The following is a 20961-nucleotide window of genomic DNA, read 5'->3' on the forward strand; positions in this document are numbered from 1 at the left end:
TTTTGGATATTTGATGTCCCTTGCATATGTAGCTGCAGAACTCAGTGGGTGTTTTCTGCTTACGATGATTCGTGTTCTTTGCCCAATGGTTATTTCCTTCTTGTGGAGCTACAGGACCAGAGCTTACTGGGTGTTCGCTGTGGACCTACTCTCAATGCTCTAGCCTTAAATTTCCTCTTCTTTTTCCTCCCTTCCTGGTAAACCATGCCCTTCAGAAATAAAAATTTTTTTGTATACGAACAACAACCTGTGCTGATCACCGAGGAAGAAGGCAGACTACACACAGGTTATGTAGTCTGTAACCATGGAAATACATAGTTCATCATAGCAGCTGTATACCAAAACTTTTAAAATGACCAAATTGCTTAACTAAAGTTGGAGCAAAAATACTGCAATGGTAGAAAAGGTGCACATAGCCTTTACAGCAGGTCCGCAGCGCCCCGTGTGGTCTCCATTAATCTATTATAGAAAAAAACTGGAAAATAAAGCTACGCAGGGTAATAATCCCACTGGAGGCCGGTTGTTTGCCCAACTCAAGACGGCTGCTCATCAGCAGCAACCCGAGGTAAAAAACAAACAAACTATAAAAAGGCAGAAATAGAGCAAATGCCCCTGACCTTCACTGGATGAGACCCCACAACGGTGCAGGAAGAAAGAAAAAGAAATATTCCCTCACCCTCCTTCATGTTTTCTTCTCTAGTCACATCCGAAGCTGCATGACATACCTGGCTGGCAAGTAGGTGAGTGAACTGCACACATGGAGAGGTGGTGTTTCGAAAGCAGCTTTGGATGCGACTAGAGTAGATGAAAGCGAAGCTACATTGGGGGTTTCCCATGTGTCTCCCTCTGACTGGAGGAGGGGGCAGGGAGTCCTATACAGTCACTAATGGGGGCTTTGATCTCTGAGCCATAGGACCTTCCTCCTCAATTCTGCAGCGGATCAGGAATAAATAAAACAACGGAGACCACGATACACAGACATGATACACACACTAATACTGCAGCTTCTTAGAACAGAACCGAAAAATACTGAACAATTTGTGCCACAAAGAAAAACGCTGCAAAATCACCAAGCAGCACAGCAGGCAGTAAAGCGAGAGCACTTCTGTATTCTTTGTGGTATGACTCTCAGTAGAGGCCCCTTTACTTTAGTACTTTTGGGGGTATAGGTTCAGGTACCCTACTAATTATCCCAACTAAATAAAGGGAAGCCGTCCCTTTAATGCTGTAATTTCTTGACGGCTCAGAAAAACATGAATCTCTACAATTATGATCAAGTTCTGCAACTTCCCAAAATACTTTGTTTTGACTCGCTGCTTCCTGTCAGTGTATGGGAACATTCTGAAGGCTCGCAAATTGTATGGGCGACAAACACGACAGCTGAGGGTTTGCTACAATTGTATCTGGTCTGGACAATCCTCTGAGCGAAACAGACTCCAGACTGATACATTGAGGCAAAGAGCAGAAGCTACGCTCAGCTAAGAACTGGAGAGATGACCTAATTTAAAAGGACCCAGCCCTGATGACACCGCCCCTTTAAGTCACTGTCACATTGGACACCAATGACTCCCCCTACAGGAGACCAAACCGAGGAGTCCCGCGTTTATAATTCTACCGCCGCTTCGTTTCCAGCCTTTGTTTCTTCCCTCATGTGGTCACATGACACAAACTGATACAATGTAGCAACGACACTGTAACAGCAAAAGTACAAAGTGTCATCAAGGCGCAGATAAAGGGGCATTAAAGGGGTCGACACCTCAATGTAGTGTTCTGGATGCTGTAGCGAACGGAGTTATCCAACATATTGTATAGTCACCTTTTTACCACTTACAAACTTAGAATATCTACATAAAAAGTGGAGTCGCTGAGTGCAGAATAGTGAGCGCAGCTCTGGAGTATAATCTGGATGTAACTCAGGATCAGTAATGTAATGTATGTACACAGTGACTGCACCAGCAGAATAGTGAGTGCAGCTCTGGGGTATAATACAGGATGTAACTCAGGATCAGTAATGTATGTACACAGTGACTGCACCAGCAGAATAGTGAGTGCAGCTCTGGGGTATAATACAGGATGTAACTCAGGATCAGTAATGTAATGTATGTACACAGTGACTGCACCAGCAGAATAGTGAGTGCAGCTCTGGAGTATAATACAGGAGGTAACTCAGGATCAGTAATGTAATGTATGTACACAGTGACTGCACCAGCAGAATAGTGAGTGCAGCTCTGGGGTATAATACAGGATGTAACTCAGGATCAGTAATGTATGTACACAGTGACTGCACCAGCAGAATAGTGAGTGCAGCTCTGGGGTACAATACAGGAGGTAACTCAGGATCAGTAATGTAATGTATGTACACAGTGACTGCACCAGCAGAATAGTGAGTGCAGCTCTGGGGTTTAATACAGGATGTAACTCAGGATCAGTAATGTAATGTACACAGTGACTGCACCAGGAGAATAATGAGTGCAGCTCTGGGGTATAATACAGGATGTAACTCAGGATCAGTAATGTAATGTATGTACACAGTGACTGCACCAGCAGAATAGTGAGTGCAGCTCTGGAGTATAATACAGGATGTAACTCAGGATCAGTAATGTAATGCATGTACACAGTGACTGCACCAGCAGAATAGTGAGTGCAGCTCTGGAGTATAATACAGGATGTAACTCAGGATCAGTAATGTAATGTATGTACACAGTGATTGCACCAGCAGAATAGTGAGCGCAGCTCTGGAGTATAATACAGGATGTAACTCAGGATCAGTAATGTAATGTATGTACACAGTGACTGCACCAGCAGAATAGTGAGTGCAGCTCTGGAGTTCACCATTAGATAGCAATGTATATACACCATGACTCCACTTTTTATGTAGATTTTTTATATATCTGTGGTGTTCAGAGGCAGACTGAACCTTAAAATGATGTAACCTTGTTCAGACTATACCAGAAATCTGTCTTTTCCGCAATGGTCACGGATTACACAGGAGCAGGTGGCCGGCGTTCTCCGTGTGTCATGTAGTGTAATTGGAGCAGATCTTTCATCTAGACATCGTTCTGCAGAAATCACGTCACGCCATATTCTGGTCCTTGTAGTTCGCTTCCTATAGGCAGTGGCTACTTCCCCTCCCCCCACTCATTAATCCATGTAATGGGCTCATCGAACCTTTATAAGTGCTCTTCACATTCAGGAGTGATAGGATCAGGCAGCATAAGGTATGATAACAATCCAACCCACCTATCTCCATTGACCTGTGCGGTGCATCGCTCCGCCATCATTCTGCAGCACGTCGGTATAATCTGGGTGATGCTTTTGATACCATGGGCTTTGCTGGTAAGAATCTGGTGTTGTGGCGTCTTACTCACTGGGTCTGTTCTTTCTGCTTGGCCAAAGTCTTCTTCAGTTCCCTCAGGTTCTCGGTCAGGAGCTCCACCTCGTCCAGACGTCCGCTGTGCTTGGCGTCGAATATGTAGGCTTTGATGTTATCGATCTGTTGTAGGAGCAGATCCTCCTCAATCGCCTCCTCATCCGGCTCCTCAAAGGGATTCCCAATGCAGGGGAGCTCGTCCTTCTTGAAGGGGTTTTTTGTAGCCGGTGGGGAGTAGTCTCGGTCGGGTGACATTTCGAATGGATTGGAAGAAGGTTGTGTGACCTCGTGGCGGCTCCCGTCTTGGTCGTCCTCATCCTCCTCATCAAATGGGTTGTATTCCCTTTTGCCGTTTTGCTGGATCGGGTCTGAATGGGCCGGTTCGGACTCATCCTCCTCATCCTCAAAGGGGTTTAAGGGAACAGATTTGCTGGGAAGAAGCGGAGAGATGTGTAAGGAGAGGTCCGGTCTTGTGTCTGAAGGACTTGGTGACCGTACTGGAGTGAGGTCGCGTCTCGGGAGCTGGAGATCCAGCGCTGCCGTGTGTTTATCCTGCCAGGCCGTCACCTGTCGGTGGTCCCGAAAGTCCAGGGAGTGAGCTCTGCTGTGCTGAGCCAGGCTCCTCTTCTGCTCTCGGATTTCCTCCCGCTTTCTCAGCACCTCCAGCTGTTCTCTCTGCATGGCCTCCTCTTCGGCCAGCTCTTTGGACATCCTTATGGCCGTCTCCACTTGCTGCTGGTCGTACTCATCCTGCAGCTGCCTCAGATTTTCTTCTAACATGCGGACTTCATCCGTGCGTCCGGCCACCTGAGCCTGCTGGATGTAGGAGGTGATGTTCTCGATTTGCTGTAGGAGGGGGTCGGAGGTCTCTCGATTCCGAGGAACACCAGACGTCGGTAACCATCCTTCCACCTTTCGAATGCGGCCCGTCGGCCGAGGTTCTCCGTTCAAGGCTTCGGAGATGCGGGGCACGGCGTCTCTCTTCTTCTCATCTCGCCTCCTCTGTGCTTCAAGAGCCGCCTGCAGAGACACAAGCACAAGCGGTAATACACTGCTACAAAACCACAGTTTACAAACTTCTCCAAACTTTTTTCCTTAGCATTTACAATAAAGTTATTAAACTTTCGTAAAACTTTTGGGGGAAAATTATTACAGGTTTAGAATCACTTTTCTAGTGTTAAAGTCACAAATTCTGACTTACGTAATATTATTTTTTTTATCTTTTGTTTAGATATGGTCACTATAGGTCTGACGGGTTTGGGAAAATTGATGCCAGAACTTTCAGTAGATCTAAACCTGTTAATAACGGACGTTGATTTCCAATTTTGGTTCAAGAACTCCAAAAGATGAGACTCTTAAAGGGGTTTCTTCCTTTAACTTAAATGTTAGAGTGCATGGACCAAAGGAAGGGAATTAACAAAAAAAAACAAACAGAAAAACCCTGTACCCACCTCCAGCATCAGTGCCTCTAACCCTCCAGTCTCCTAATGCCTGCAGCCAATCAGCGGACACTGATCGCCTGCAGCTTTCACATTCCAAGTAGGAAAAGCGGTGGCAATCTCTGAGGCGAGTAGACGTATATATATATATATATATATATATATATATATATATATATATATATATATATATATATATATATATATATATATATATATATATATATTTCCCACCCTTGGCCCATACACACTTCCCTTAAAGTAGGAAGGAAATCCTTTAAAAATTTGACACGTTTCACTCCAGCACAAAACCGTTTAGTATCGGCGTTGGAATGGCCGGGTATATAATCTCAGCCTTCATAAGTAACATGCGAGCTACGGGCTGGAGTAGATCCCTGCTATGATTTACACCAATTTCTGGCATAATCCTTTCCGGCTCAGTCAGCCATGCCACCCAACCACCTTTACAGTTTCCTACTAGTTACAAGATCTCTGCTTGCTGTCAGATACAATTTCACACATGAAATCTCACCTGTCGTTCTCGTTGTAGTTTTTGCTCATTTTCCTGTTTCCGCTTTTCCTTTAACTCCTCGTACGCCTCCTTAGTTGGCAGCGACATTAAACCTAATAGTTTTTCCTGATGCAATTAAAAAAAAAAGGTTTGTTCGTCTGATGTAATATGCGGCTCCGCAGGGGGATCTCGCTGCATATAACAGTCACGGTGCTCGCTGGAAGGACATTTCCTCCAGGACTTACCTGCACAAACAGCGTCGCCGAGTATCTGACCATCTTCTGCAGCTGGAGATGTTTGGGGTGAGGTTTGGGCTCTTCGTTCATTCCCAGGGTTAGTATTTTCTTACTGTGGCAGATAAATAAAAATAAATAATAATGATTAATTGCTAAAAATAATTAAAATAATTCTATTACATATTTACATTTTTTTGGTTTCCTAATTTGAAACTTACGGATACATCTGTTCCTTTCTAGCATACAAAAAGGGGTGAAAATATAGTGTGTGTATTCACAGCATATATACACATATCTATCTATATACACACACACACACACACACACATTTATTTTGTTTCCCCCCGCGATCGTTGCCCATGCATGGAGCGACACCAGAGTCTTCCCTGCCCCCAGGCTTCCTCGCCGCAGCCCCCATCTCGGTGTCACTTCTCACCTTAAAGCATCTATTAGCTCATAGAGTTTCTGCACCTCCACTCTCAGGCCGTTGGCGTGGTCTAAATTGTAGGTTGTCTCGCCAGCGCTGCGGAGTAAAAGAAGCACAAAGCATTTTGCAAACTGTTTGTCAGATAATTATCGCCTGTCGCAGTACAGGGCGCAGCCTCCACTCCCACAATCACGTCTTATATTATCAACATTTTGTTAGTAAATTCGAGAAATAAAGCAAAAATCAGAGGAGACGTCTCCAGTCATAGGTAAAGGATCCTCGGAGGAAAGTCAGAAACTGCGCGAGAGCTCAGGATTGTGCGGATCAGACTGATATCTAATGAGCAGTCAGTACAATTACAGGACTTACTTTATAGATTGTGCCATGCGGATGTATTCTGGGGCCTTTTCATCCACCCTGTCCATACAGGCCCGGAGCCTCTGTAAAAGAATAAGTGTCATTATCCTGCACCCCGAGTGTCAGTGTCATTATCCTGTACCCCGAGTGTCAGTGTCATTATCCTGTACCCCCAGTGTCAGTGTCATTATCCTGTACCCCGAGTGTCAGCATCATTATCCTGTACCCCCAGTGTCAGCGTCATTATCCTGTACCCCGAGTGTCAGTGTCATTATCCTGTACCCCCAGTGTCAGTGTCATTATCCTGTACCCCCAGTGTCAGTGTCATTATCCTGTACCCCGAGTGTCAGTGTCATTATCCTGTACCCCGAGTGTCAGTGTCATTATCCTGTACCCCGAGTGTCAGTGTCATTATCCTGTACCCCCAGTGTCAGTGTCATTATCCTGTACCCCGAGTGTCAGTGTCATTATCCTGTACCCCCAGTGTCAGTGTCATTATCCTGTACCCCCAGTGTCAGTGTCATTATCCTGTACCCCCAGTGTCAGTGTCATTATCCTGTACCCCCAGTGTCAGTGTCATTATCCTGTACCCCCAGTGTCAGTGTCATTATCCTGTACCCCCAGTGTCAGTGTCATTATCCTGTACCCCCGGTGTCAGTGTCATTATCCTGTACCCCCAGTGTCAGTGTCATTATCCTGTACCCCCAGTGTCAGTGTCATTATCCTGTACCCCCAGTGTCAGTGTCATTATCCTGTACCCCCAGTGTCAGTGTCATTATCCTGTACCCCCGGTGTCAGTGTCATTATCCTGTACCCCGAGTGTCAGTGTCATTATCCTGTACCCCAGTGTCAGTGTCATTATCCTGTACCCCCAGTGTCAGTGTCATTATCCTGTACCCCCAGTGTCAGTGTCATTATCCTGTACCCCCAGTGTCAGTGTCATTATCCTGTACCCCGAGTGTCAGTGTCATTATCCTGTACCCCGAGTGTCAGTGTCATTATCCTGCACCCCGAGTATCAGTGTCGTTGTCCTGTCCCCCGAGTGTCAGCGTAATTATCCTTCTCCCCCGGAGTCTCTGCATCCCTGTATTTATTTTTACCTGGTAGACCTTCACGATTTCCGGGGTGTGCTCCTTCTCGTCCATCTGCGTCTCCCTCTTTAGTAGTGTGTCCTTGCAGTGCTGACAGCAGCGGATCTTGTCGTCATCCTTCTCCTCCAGGACGGAGCTGACGCTGCTGAGGCTGCTGATGCTGCCCCGACGGGAGGTCTGAGCGCTAGTGTTAGGGGATAAGTTGGGACTGCCGTGGGTAGAGGCGGAGTGTTTGCTGGCGCTGGTTAGTTTATCTGTGAAGGAAAGAGCGAGAGACAGAAGTGAAGTGCGGCCATGACACTCGGAGCGCAGAGGACGCTACAGGAGAAAATCATCTCATATCTCACTGGCAAATGGAATGGTGATCAGCTCGGTGCATCGCCGGCACATGATGGAGCCGCAGAGCCGGCAGTGGTGTCGCCTGTTGCGGATGGTGAACTTGTTCCCGCAGTCTGGACAGAAAGGCACGTCCTGGTCGCTGACCCACGGCACCACAGACCTCTCTATGGCTGAGAGAGAAGGAAGAGGCAGGTTAGCAGGTGAAGAAGCCGCGCCATCATCTCTGATCCACCGGCGGCAATAACACAACATATAGTGGAGATGTCAATGGTTGGCACGGATCAGTAATTCTCGGAACACCCCTTTAATTTCAATACTGACTGCAATCTGTGGCCAGAAGAGCAGGGCAGTGCGGCGTACCTCTGATCTTGGCAGACTCCGTATTAGTGCGGTCAAACGACGTTAGCTAGAGACAAACAAAGAACGTTAAATCCTCGATGTGCTGCAAACAATGGAGTTATATTAACGATTCACTGTATCCAACCACAGAAAACCTGAATCTATCAGACCATGAAATCTGCGGAGAAGGAAATTATTTATTGTCCAAACGCATCTAAAGTCAGAAATGAAGCAGCTTTGTATTCGCTCATTTTTGCAGATTCCCTACCGTTTAGTTTCCGCAGCTCCTATACAGACCTATGCATCTCCATGGTAACAGACAACAAAGCCGGTTGTAGTCAGAGCCACCAGTCACATTCCCTCTTATTCATCTTGGTAACTTATCTCATGAAGCATAAAGCGGCGGATTGATACTGCGGCCTCAGACTGCACAGGGTTTTGTTCGCTGTTTCTAAAGCGACGCATAGGAAGGCATAGGAGCTGTGTACGCAAAACGATAGGAGATTTTTCTTTAAAATTGACTGCAAAGTTTCTTCATTTCTTATTTCAGGGCAGAGAGAAAATAGAAAAAAAAATGTAGGTGAAGGTGGAAATAACCTTCATCTCTGAGAAAACCCACCTTTTCCAGGCGTATGATGAGCTTGTTGACTTCCACCACGTAGTGATCAATTCTAGCAGCTCGGTGCCTCTTAAAATCGGACAGGTGACTCCGCACCGCCCCTGGGAACAAAAGGAAAAGTTTAGAATAGAAATAAAACTGCTCTTTTTATCTGCACCCCGAGGGATGGGGAGCACAAATTTACAACAGACACCCCTCCCTTCCCCATTCTGCTCCTAGGTGCAGTCGTCTACCCCAGCCTGCAGAGGTAGAAAGTTCGACCTTTTCCAGGACTTTTTCCAAAGTTTTCCTAAAGTTACTGACTACTCCAATAACTCTGCCAGGACCAGACGTGATGATATCCCGTCCATTTAGTCACCCGACTGATCGGCTGCAGGGTCCGGTGACTGATACGATTTAGACTCTGCAGCCAGTCAGCAGGTTCATCAGTCGGATGACTGAATGGGCAGGATGTCACCACGTCCAAACCCCCTTTACATTAGCACTATGGTCCACTCACCGATTTCCTGTGGGTCCCACATACAAGGGTCCACTCCGCCATAGCTGAAAGCCTCGTAGCGATCCTGGGATCCGCCCTCGGCCCGCTCGCCTCCATCTTTCTTTAGTAGTTTGTTCTTTGCTTTCTTAGCAATTTGCACCAGATCTTATAGAGAAAAAAAAGAGAAAAATTAACCCCTTGGCATCATCCAGTGCAGACTTGTAAGGAGCGGAGCCTGCACCGTACAGCACAGGCGCCGGCTGTTTTACACTGCAGGCACCAGAGAGTAACATATAGCGCTGCCGGATTAATAATTGGGAGAAATAACACAATTTGCTAATATCGATATGTAATATCCAACAAAACAATAAAGAAATAAAATCCAAACGGCAGAATCACGGATATTTAGTCTTCATTTCATCCCCCCAAAAATGGAATTTCCTTAAGTTGTATGGACCTCAAAGTAAAAACAGATGATGTAGGGGAGACGACCCACTCACTTTTGAGTTGCCCCTTGACATCGCGGTCCTCGCTGGAGTGCTCCTCCTCGTAGTGACACTGCAGCTGGTAAAAGGACTGCAGATCCTTCAGGCACAGCGGGCACAGGAAGCCTTCCCGAACTTCACCTTCTTCATCGAACGGGGCGTACTGCGCCGCCATGAGCGACCCGGGCACACCCCACCTCTAAAACGAGGCTGAGAAAATGCGCGACGACCCCTACGGATCCTCAGACGCACCTGCGACAGAAGAAGGTGACAGATCCCATGTTAACAGATTGTAGAGGGGTCGTCCTCCAGGGGCAGCCCCTTTATAGACAGTCATGGCCGAAAGTGTGGGGCACCCTTGAAATTATTTCAGAAAATGAAGTATTTCTCCCAGAAAATTATTACACTTGCACGTTTTGTTATACGCGGGTTTATTTCCTTTGTGTGTATTGGAGCAAAACAAAAAGAAGAGAAAAAAAATCAAATCGGACGTAATTTCACACAAAACCCCCAAAATGGGCCGGACATAATTGTTGGCACCCTCAACTTAATATTTTGATATTCCCTGTGGATTAAATAATGGCAATCAATCACTTCCTATAACAAGCTTCTTACACCTCTCAGCTGGAATCTTGGACTCTTCTTACAAGCTACTCCAGGTCCCTCACATGTGAAGTCGCCTCCTCCCAGCAGCAATTGTAAGATCTCTCCACCGGTGATCAATGAGATTTAGATCCGGACTCACTGCTGCCACTTCAGAACTCTCCAGGGCTTTGTTTCCATCCATTTCTGGGGGCTTCTTGAAGTACGTTTGGGGCCATTGTCCTGCTGCAAGAAACATGACCTAGGATGCAAACCCAGCTTTCTGCACTAGTCTCTACATTGGCACTCAAAATCTTTTGATAATCTTCAGATTTCATGATGCCTTGCACAGAGTAAAGGCACCCAGTGCCAGAGGCAACAAAACAACCAAAAAACATCTTTGAACCTCCACCATGTTTGACTGTAGGTAATGTGTTCTTTTCTTTGTAGACCTCATTCTGTTTACTGTAAACAGTAGAATGATGTGCTTTACCAAAAAGCTCTGTCTTGGTCTTATTTGTCCACAACACGCTTTCCCAGAAGGATTTTAGCTTACTCCCGTACATTTTGGTAAACTGCAGTCTCGCTTTTTCATGTCTCTGTATCAGCAGTCGAGTCCTCATGCGTCTACAGCCATAGTGTTTCATTTTATTCACATGTGGACGGATAGTTTGCGCTGATACTGGTGCACCCTGAGCCTGCAGGACATCTATTATTCTTTTGTACCTTGATTGGGGCTTATCCACCATCCGGACTATTCTGCAATACAACCTTTCATCAATTTTTCTCTGCCGTCCATGTCCAGGGAGATTCGCCACAGTGCCATGGGTTGTAAACTTCTTGGTTATGTTGAGTTGAGAAAGGAACATCAAGATCTCTGGAGACGGACTTGTAACTTTGAGATTGTTGATATTGTTCAACTATTTTGGTTCTCGTGTCCTCAGACAATTCTCTTCTCTTTCTGTTCTCCATGCTTAGCGTGGCACACACAGACACGCAATGCAAAGATACAGTTACCTCCGCATTTTTATCTGGTTTCAGGTGTGATTTTCATATTGCCCACACCTGTTACTTGCCAAAGGCGAGTGTGAACGAGCATCACATACTTGGAACAAAGTTGTTTACCCAAAAAAGGTGCCAACTATTTTGACAGACCCATTTTAGGTTGTCCAATTTGCCTTTTTTCCTCTGTTTTTTTGTTGTTGTTCCAATACACACAAAGGAAATAAACATGTGTATAACAAAATACGTGTAATGGTAATAATATTCTGGGAGAAATACTTCATTTTCTGGAACATTTTCAAGGGTGCCAACACTTTCGGCCATGACTGTGTGTCTTATCTGGGCTATTATTAATTAGAATAAAAATCCGATATCACTGAATGAGTCAGAGAGTAATAAGGAGACCAACTGCTCAATGCACTTTCCTTGGTAGGATAGAGGCCCTAATATATGCAGGGGAAGATAAGCGTCCCTGAGGTAGACGGGACGTGTCCTGTCCACCCCCCAACCGGGACACCACCTGCACAATGGTAATGCAATATGTCCCTGCCAGATCTACAATCTTCTGACATTGTCACCATCTTCCCATGCACACAGTCAGCCATCCTCCTCTCCCTGCCCCAGAGAAGACGTACAGTGTGTGGATGTGCACACGTTCAGGAATGTCTGCAGAATTTTCCTGAACAAAACCGGATTTTTCGCGTTTTTTCCAGAACTGCCCAGTGCAATAATATAGCGGCAAAAACCTGCAAAATTAATTACCGTAAGATGCTGCGTTTTTTACTGCGATGTTTTGGTTTTTTTCGCGGAAAAAAAAGCAGTTTGTGCACAAAAATTGCGGAATGCATTAAAAATAATGGGATGCTTATGTATGCTTTTTTTAGCGTTTTTTCCCGTGGAAAATGGCCGAAAAAACGCGACAAATCCTGATCGTGTGCACATAGCCTTATAGTATCACATCCAGGAGATACAAGGTGCAGTGTAGATCTGTCTAATATCCGCAGTGATCTCCTCTGCAAAGAATCCCTCCCTGATCTCAACTCTAAGGGTCTTTTGTGTGTATGTAATTTCCTTATTTCTTTTTTTTCTAACTTTTTATGACCTGAACCTATCACAGAGCTGTCTCTCTCTCTCCCCTCGGTCTCTCCTATCACAGAGCTGTCTCTCTCTCTCCCCTCGGTCTCTCCTGTCACAGAGCTGTCTCTCTCTCTCCCCTCGGTCTCTCCTGTCACAGAGCTGTCTCTCTCTCCCCTCAGTCGCTCCTATCACAGAGCTGTCTCTGTCTCCCCTCGGTCTCTCCTATCACAGAGCTGTCTCTCTCTCCCCTCGGTCTCTCCTGTCACAGAGCTGTCTCTCTCTCTCCCCTCGGTCTCTCCTATCACAGAGCTGTCTCTCTCTCCCCTCAGTCGCTCCTATCACAGAGCTGTCTCTGTCTCCCCTCGGTCTCTCCTATCACAGAGCTGTCTCTCTCTCTCCCCTCGGTCTCTCCTGTCACAGAGCTGTCTCTCTCTCCCCTCGGTCTCTCCTATCACAGAGCTGTCTCTCTCCCCTCGGTCTCTCCTATCACAGAGCTGTCTCTGTCTCCCCTCGGTCTCTCCTATCACAGAGCTGTCTCTCTCTCCTGTCCCTCGGTCTCTCTTATCACAGAGCTGTCTCTCTCTCTCTCCCCTCAGTCTCTCCTATCACAGAGCTGTCTCTCTCTCTCTCCCCTCAGTCTCTCCTATCACAGAGCTGTCTCTCTCCCCTCGGTCTTTCCTATCACAGAGCTGTCTCTCTCCCCTCGGTCTCTCCTATCACAGAGCTGTCTCTCTCTCCCCTCGGTCTCTCCTATCACAGAGCTGTCTCTGTCTCCCCTCGGTCTCTCCTGTCACAGAGCTGTCTCTCTCTCTCCCCTCGGTCTCTCTTATCACAGAGCTGTCTCTCTCTCCTGTCCCTCGGTCTCTCCTGTCACAGAGCTGTCTCTCTCTCCCCTCGGTCTCTCCTATCACAGAGCTGTCTCTCTCTCTCTCCCCTCGGTCTCTCCTATCACAGAGCTGTCTCTCTCTCCCCTCGGTCTCTCCTATCACAGAGCTGTCTCTCTCTCTCCCCTCGGTCTCTCCTATCACAGAGGTGTCTCTCTCTCTCCCCTCGGTCTCTCCTATCACAGAGCTGTCTCTGTCTCCCCTCGGTCTCTCCTATCACAGAGCTGTCTCTCTCTCCTGTCCCTCGGTCTCTCTTATCACAGAGCTGTCTCTCTCTCTCTCCCCTCAGTCTCTCCTATCACAGAGCTGTCTCTCTCTCTCTCCCCTCAGTCTCTCCTATCACAGAGCTGTCTCTCTCTCCCCTCGGTCTCTCTTATCACAGAGCTGTCTCTCTCCCCTCGGTCTTTCCTATCACAGAGCTGTCTCTCTCCCCTCGGTCTCTCCTATCACAGAGCTGTCTCTCTCTCCCCTCGGTCTCTCCTATCACAGAGCTGTCTCTGTCTCCCCTCGGTCTCTCCTGTCACAGAGCTGTCTCTCTCTCTCCCCTCGGTCTCTCTTATCACAGAGCTGTCTCTCTCTCCTGTCCCTCGGTCTCTCCTGTCACAGAGCTGTCTCTCTCTCTCTCCCCTCGGTCTCTCCTATCACAGAGCTGTCTCTCTCTCCCCTCGGTCTCTCCTATCACAGAGCTGTCTCTCTCTCTCCCCTCGGTCTCTCCTATCACAGAGGTGTCTCTCTCTCTCCCCTCGGTCTCTCCTATCACAGAGCTGTCTCTCTCTCTCCCCTCGGTCTCTCCTATCACAGAGCTGTCTCTGTCTCCCCTCGGTCTCTCCTGTCACAGAGCTGTCTCTCTCTCTCCCCTCGGTCTCTCCTATCACAGAGCTGTCTCTCTCTCCTGTCCCTCGGTCTCTCCTGTCACAGAGCTGTCTCTCTCTCTCCCCTCGGTCTCTCCTATCACAGAGCTGTCTCTCTCTCCTGTCCCTCGGTCTCTCCTGTCACAGAGCTGTCTCTCTCTCCTGTCCCTCGGTCTCTCCTATCACAGAGCTGTCTCTCTCCCCTCGGTCTCTCCTAGCACAGAGCTGTCTCTCTCCCCTCGGTCTCTCCTAGCACAGAGCTGTCTCTCTCCTCTCGGTCTCTCCTATCAGAGAGCTGTCTCTCTCCCCTCGGTCTCTCTTATCACAGAGCTGTCTCTCTCTCTCTCCCCTCAGTCTCTCCTATCACAGAGCTGTCTCTCTCTCCCCTCGGTCTCTCTTATCACAGAGCTGTCTCTCTCCCCTCGGTCTCTCCTATCACAGAGCTGTCTCTCTCTCCCCTCAGTCGCTCCTATCACAGAGCTGTCTCTGTCTCCCCTCGGTCTCTCCTATCACAGAGCTGTCTCTCTCTCCCCTCGGTCTCTCCTGTCACAGAGCTGTCTCTCTCTCCCCTCGGTCTCTCCTATCACAGAGCTGTCTCTCTCCCCTCGGTCTCTCCTATCACAGAGCTGTCTCTGTCTCCCCTCGGTCTCTCCTATCACAGAGCTGTCTCTCTCTCCTGTCCCTCGGTCTCTCTTATCACAGAGCTGTCTCTCTCTCTCTCCCCTCAGTCTCTCCTATCACAGAGCTGTCTCTCTCTCTCTCCCCTCAGTCTCTCCTATCACAGAGCTGTCTTTCTCTCCCCTCGGTCTCTCTTATCACAGAGCTGTCTCTCTCCCCTCGGTCTTTCCTATCACAGAGCTGTCTCTCTCCCCTCGGTCTCTCCTATCACAGAGCTGTCTCTCTCTCCCCTCGGTCTCTCCTATCACAGAGCTGTCTCTGTCTCCCCTCGGTCTCTCCTGTCACAGAGCTGTCTCTCTCTCTCCCTCGGTCTCTCTTATCACAGAGCTGTCTCTCTCTCCTGTCCCTCGGTCTCTCCTGTCACAGAGCTGTCTCTCTCTCTCTCCCCTCGGTCTCTCCTATCACAGAGCTGTCTCTCTCTCCCCTCGGTCTCTCCTATCACAGAGCTGTCTCTCTCTCTCCCCTCGGTCTCTCCTATCACAGAGGTGTCTCTCTCTCTCCCCTCGGTCTCTCCTATCACAGAGCTGTCTCTGTCTCCCCTCGGTCTCTCCTATCACAGAGCTGTCTCTCTCTCCTGTCCCTCGGTCTCTCTTATCACAGAGCTGTCTCTCTCTCTCTCCCCTCAGTCTCTCCTATCACAGAGCTGTCTCTCTCTCTCTCCCCTCAGTCTCTCCTATCACAGAGCTGTCTCTCTCTCCCCTCGGTCTCTCTTATCACAGAGCTGTCTCTCTCCCCTCGGTCTTTCCTATCACAGAGCTGTCTCTCTCCCCTCGGTCTCTCCTATCACAGAGCTGTCTCTCTCTCCCCTCGGTCTCTCCTATCACAGAGCTGTCTCTCTCTCCCCTCGGTCTCTCCTGTCACAGAGCTGTCTCTCTCTCTCCCCTCGGTCTCTCTTATCACAGAGCTGTCTCTCTCTCCTGTCCCTCGGTCTCTCCTGTCACAGAGCTGTCTCTCTCTCTCCCCTCGGTCTCTCCTATCACAGAGCTGTCTCTCTCTCCCCTCGGTCTCTCCTATCACAGAGCTGTCTCTCTCTCTCCCCTCGGTCTCTCCTATCACAGAGGTGTCTCTCTCTCTCCCCTCGGTCTCTCCTATCACAGAGCTGTCTCTCTCTCTCCCCTCGGTCTCTCCTATCACAGAGCTGTCTCTGTCTCCCCTCGGTCTCTCCTGTCACAGAGCTGTCTCTCTCTCTCCCCTCGGTCTCTCCTATCACAGAGCTGTCTCTCTCTCCTGTCCCTCGGTCTCTCCTGTCACAGAGCTGTCTCTCTCTCTCCCCTCGGTCTCTCCTATCACAGAGCTGTCTCTCTCTCCTGTCCCTCGGTCTCTCCTGTCACAGAGCTGTCTCTCTCTCCTGTCCCTCGGTCTCTCCTATGACAGAGCTGTCTCTCTCCCCTCGGTCTCTCCTAGCACAGAGCTGTCTCTCTCCTCTCGGTCTCTCCTATCAGAGAGCTGTTTCTCTCCCCTCGGTCTCTCCTATCACAGAGCTGTCTCTGTCTCCCCTCGGTCTCTCCTGTCACAGAGCTGTCTCTCTCCCCTCGGTCTCTCCTATCACAGAGCTGTCTCTCTCTCCCCTCAGTCTCTCCTATCACAGAGCTGTCTCTGTCTCCCCTCGGTCTCTCCTGTCACAGAGCTGTCTCTCTCTCCCCTCAGTCTCTCCTATCACAGAGCTGTCTCTCTCCCCTCGGTCTCTCCTATCACAGAGCTGTCTCTCTCCCCTCAGTCTCTCTTATCACAGAGCTATCTCTCTCCCCTCGGTCTCTCCTATCACAGAGCTGTCTCTGTCTCCCCTTGGTCTCTCCTGTCACAGAGCTGTGTCTCTCCCCTCGGTCTCTCCTATCACAGAGCTGTCTCTCTCTCTCCCCTCGGTCTCTCCTATCACAGAGCTGTCTGTCTCCCCTCGGTCTCTCCTGTCACAGAGCTGTCTCTCTCTCCCCTCAGTCTCTCCTATCACAGAGCTGTCTCTCTCTCCCCTCAGTCTCTCCTATCACAGAGCTGTCTCTCTCTCTCCCCTCGGTCTCTCCTATCACAGAGCTGTCTCTCTGCCCTCAGTCTCTCCTATCAGAGAGCTGTCTCTCTCTCCTGTCCCTCGGTCTCACCTATCACAGAGCTGTCTCCCTCCCCTCGGTCTCTCCTGTCACAGAGCTGTCTCTCTCCCCTCGGTCTCTCCTATCACAGAGCTGTCTCTCTCCCCTCGGTCTCTCCTATCACAGAGCTGTCTCTCTCCCCTCGGTCTCTCCTATCACAGAGCTGTCTCTCTCTCCCCTCGGTCTCTCTTATCACAGAGCTGTCTCTCTCCCCTCGGTCTCTCCTATCACAGAGCTGTCTCTCTCTCTCCCCTCGATCTCTCCTGTCACAGAGCTGTCTCTCTCTCTCTCCCCTCGGTCTCTCCTATCACAGAGCTGTCTCTCTCTCCCCTCGGTCTCTCCTATCACAGAGCTGTCTCTCTCCCCCCTCGGTCTCTCCTATCACAGAGCTGTCTCTCTCTCCCCCCGGTCTCTCTTATCACAGAGCTGTCTCTCTCCCCTCGGTCTCTCCTATCACAGAGCTGTCTCTCTCCCCTCGGTCTCTCCTTTCACAGAGCTGTCTCTCTCTCCCCTCGGTCTCTCTTATCACAGAGCTGTCTCTCTCTCTCCCCTCGGTCTCTCTTATCACAGAGCTGTCTCTCTCCCCTCGGTCTCTCCTATCACAGAGCTGCCTCTCTCCCCTCACAGAGCTGTCTCTCTCCCCTCGGTCTCTCCTATCACAGAGCTGTCTCTCTCCCCTCGGTCTCTCCTGTCACAGAGCTGTCTCTCTCCCCTCGGTCTCTCTTATCACAGAGCTGTCTCTCTCCCCTCGGTCTCTCCTATCACAGAGCTGTCTCTCTCTCTCTCTCCCCTCGGTCTCTCCTATCACAGAGCTGTCTCTCTCTCCCCTTGGTCTCTTATCACAGAGCTGTCTCTCTCCCCTCGGTCTCTCCTATCAGAGCTGTCTCTCTCCCCTCGGTCTCTCCTGTCACAGAGCTGTCTCTCTCTCCCCTCGGTCTCTCTTATCACAGAGCTGTCTCTCTCCCCTCGGTCTCTCCTATCACAGAGCTGTCTCTCTCTCTCCCCTCGGTCTCTCCTATCACAGAGGTGTCTCTCTCTCTCCCCTCGGTCTCTCTTATCACATAGCTGTCTCTCTCTCCCCTCGGTCTCTCCTATCACAGAGCTGTCTCTCTCCCCTCGGTCTCTCCTATCACAGAGCCGTCTCTCTCTCTCTCCCCTCGGTCTCTCCTATCACAGAGCTGTCTCTCTACCCTCGGTCTCTCCTATCACAGAGCTGTCTCTCTCCCCTCGGTCTCTCTTATCACAGAGCTGTCTCTCTCCCCTCGGTCTCTCCTATCACAGAGCTGTCTCTCTCTCTCTCCCCTTGGTCTCTCCTATCACAGAGCTGTCTCTCTCCCCTCGGTCTCTCCTATCACAGAGCTCTCTCTCCCCCCTCGGTCTCTCCTATCACAGAGGTGTCTCTCTCTCTCCCCTCGGTCTCTCCTATCACAGAGCTGTCTCTCTCTCTCCCCTCGGTCTCTCCTATCACAGAGCTGTCTCTCTCCCCTCGGTCTCTCCTATCACAGAGCTGTCTCTCTCCCCTCGGTCTCTCTTATCACAGAGCTGTCTCTCTCCCCTCGGTCTCTCCTATCACAGAGGTGTCTCTCTCTCTCCCCTCGGTCTCTCTTATCACAGAGCTGTCTCTCTCTCCCCTCGGTCTCTCTTATCACAGTGCTGTCTCTCTCCCCTCGGTCTCTCCTATCACAGAGCTGTCTCTCTCTCCCCTCGGTCTCTCCTATCACAGAGCTGTCTCTCTCTCCCCTCGGTCTCTCCTATCACAGAGCTGTCTCTCCCCTCGGTCTCTCCTATCACAGAGCTGTCTCTCTCCCCTCGGTCTCTCCTATCACAGAGGTGTCTCTCTCCCCTCGGTCTCTCCTATCACAGAGGTGTCTCTCTCTCTCCCCTCGGTCTCTCCTATCACAGAGCTGTCTCTCTCTCTCTCTCCCCTTGGTCTCTCCTATCACAGAGGTGTCTCTCTCTCTCCCCTCGGTCTCTGCTATCACAGAGCTGTCTCTCTCTCCCCTCGGTCTCTCCTATCACAGAGCTGTCTCTCCCCTCGGTCTCTCCTATCACAGAGCTGTCTCTCTCTCCCCTCGGTCTCTCCTATCACAGAGCTGTCTCTCCCCTCGGTCTCTCCTATCACAGAGCTGTCTCTCCCCTCGGTCTCTCCTATCACAGAGCTGTCTCTCTCCCCTCGGTCTCTCCTATCACAGAGGTGTCTCTCCCTCTCCTCGGTCTCTCTTATCACATAGCTGTCTCTCTCTCCCCTCGGTCTCTCCTATCACAGAGCTGTCTCTCTCCCCCCTCGGTCTCTCCTATCACAGAGCTGTCTCTCTCCCCTCGGTCTCTCCTATCACAGAGCTGTCTCTCTCTCTCCCCTCGGTCTCTCCTGTCACAGAGCTGTCTCTCTCTCTCTCCCCTCGGTCTCTCTTATCACAGAGCTGTCTCTCTCCCCTCGGTCTCTCCTATCACAGAGCTGTCTCTCTCTCTCCCCTCGGTCTCTCCTATCACAGAGCTGTCTCTCTCTCACACCTCTGTCTCTCCTATCACAGAGCTGTCTCTCTCTCCCCTCGGTCTCTCCTATCACAGAACTGTCTCTCTCCCCTCGGTCTCTCCTATCACAGAGCTGTCTCTCTCCCCTCGGTCTCTCCTATCACAGAGCTGTCTCTCTCTCTCCCCTCGGTCTCTCCTGTCACAGAGCTGTCTCTCTCTCTCTCCCCTCGGTCTCTCTTATCACAGAGCTGTCTCTCTCCCCTCGGTCTCTCCTATCACAGAGCTGTCTCTCTCTCTCCCCTCGGTCTCTCCTATCACAGAGCTGTCTCTCTCTCACACCTCTGTCTCTCCTATCACAGAGCTGTCTCTCTCTCCCCTCGGTCTCTCCTATCACAGAGCTGTCTCTCTCTCCCCTCGGTCTCTCCTATCACAGAGCTGTCTCTCTCTCTCCCCTCGGTCTCTCCTATCACAGAGCTGTCTCTCTCTCTCCCCTCGGTCTCTCCTATCACAGAGCTGTCTCTCTCTCACACCTCTGTCTCTCCTATCACAGAGCTCTCTCTCCCCCCTCGGTCTCTCCTATCACAGAGCTGTCTCTCTCTCCCCTCGGTCTCTCCTATCACAGAGCTGTCTCTCTCTCCCCTCGGTCTCTCCTATCACAGAGCTGTCTCTCTCTCTCCCCTCGGTCTCTCCTGTCACAGAGCTGTCTCTCTCTCTCCCCTCGGTCTCTCCTGTCACAGAGCTGTCTCTCTCTCTCCCCTCGGTCTCTCCTATCACAGAGCTGTCTCTCTCTCCCCTCGGTCTCTCCTATCACAGAGCTGTCTCTCTCTCTCCCCTCGGTCTCTCCTGTCACAGAGCTGTCTCTCTCTCTCCCCTCGGTCTCTCCTATCACAGAGCTGTCTCTCTCTCTCTCCCCTCGGTCTCTCCTATCACAGAGCTGTCTCTCTCTCTCCCCTCGGTCTCTCCTATCACAGAGCTGTCTCTCTCTCACACCTCTGTCTCTCCTATTCCCGGGCTGTCTCTCTCCCCTCGGTGTTCCCGTGCCTCCTCTTACCCCCGGGTGTCGCCGTCCCTCCCTTTTCCTCTGCCGGACGCCATCGCTGTCACTCCCGGAATCGATAACTCGGCGCTCGCTCCTAGGCCGCACTGACAGTCAGAGAGCAGAGCGCCGAGCAATGGATGGGGATTGTGGGAGGAGACTCAGGAGACAGGAATCCGCAGATCCATGAGAGGTGGTGAGGCATCATCATTACTCATCATCCTCATCATCATCAACATCCTCATCAATCATCATCATCATTACTCATCATCCTCATCAGTCATCATCCTCATTGCCATCACTGTATCATCCATATGTTTAATAATTGCAAATAATTTATAAGCTGAATTCATTTATATAACAAGGTTTTTTTATTTTGCTCTGATTCATATAATAGATGCAAAGTGGTGAGATAATCCACAATATTATTGCTTGCAGAAGTCTCCACGTCCTTTATTGATATTCCCACATTGGAGAAATAGATATTAATTGAATCTGCTTCCGATAATTTATCTATTATTCTGCCTCTGTTTTTCTTCTAGGTCATTAATTCTTACAGTCAGGATCTGCTGTATAGGAGGCAGAGACAGTGATCACAGGCTGCATT

The 20961-nt window shown here is 49.7% G+C and overlaps 1 protein-coding gene across 1 annotated transcript; it reads right to left on the reverse strand.

The window, feature by feature from the left end:
• Positions 1–231: 231 nt before the first annotated feature.
• Positions 232–20507, reverse strand: RBSN (rabenosyn, RAB effector). Its single transcript, XM_077276765.1, has 12 exons — positions 20370–20507; positions 9707–9943; positions 9228–9371; positions 8729–8829; positions 8131–8176; positions 7779–7940; positions 7441–7685; positions 6353–6423; positions 5993–6079; positions 5566–5668; positions 5342–5446; positions 232–4390 (listed from the first exon to the last, which is right to left on the reverse strand). The coding sequence occupies exons 2-12, from the start codon at positions 9864–9866 to the stop codon at positions 3365–3367; spliced, it is 2250 nt and encodes a 749-aa protein (XP_077132880.1). The 5' UTR covers positions 9867–9943; positions 20370–20507; the 3' UTR covers positions 232–3364.
• Positions 20508–20961: the final 454 nt, after the last annotated feature.

Source organism: Ranitomeya variabilis, chromosome 8 (genome assembly GCF_051348905.1).
Source record: "Ranitomeya variabilis isolate aRanVar5 chromosome 8, aRanVar5.hap1, whole genome shotgun sequence".
Taxonomy (NCBI): domain Eukaryota; kingdom Metazoa; phylum Chordata; class Amphibia; order Anura; family Dendrobatidae; genus Ranitomeya; species Ranitomeya variabilis.

Excerpts from the sequence above, each read along its gene's own strand:
- RBSN (XM_077276765.1), bottom strand. The coding sequence starts at position 9,866 with ATGGCGGCGCAGTACGCCCCGTTCGATGAAGAAGGTGAAGTTCGGGAA. Across the intron at positions 7,686-7,778 it reads GATCACCATTCCATTTGCCA|ATAAACTAACCAGCGCCAGC; the intron begins GTGAGATATGAG and ends TTTCCTTCACAG. Across the intron at positions 6,080-6,352 it reads CGCATGGCACAATCTATAAA|CGCTGGCGAGACAACCTACA; the intron begins GTAAGTCCTGTA and ends TTTACTCCGCAG.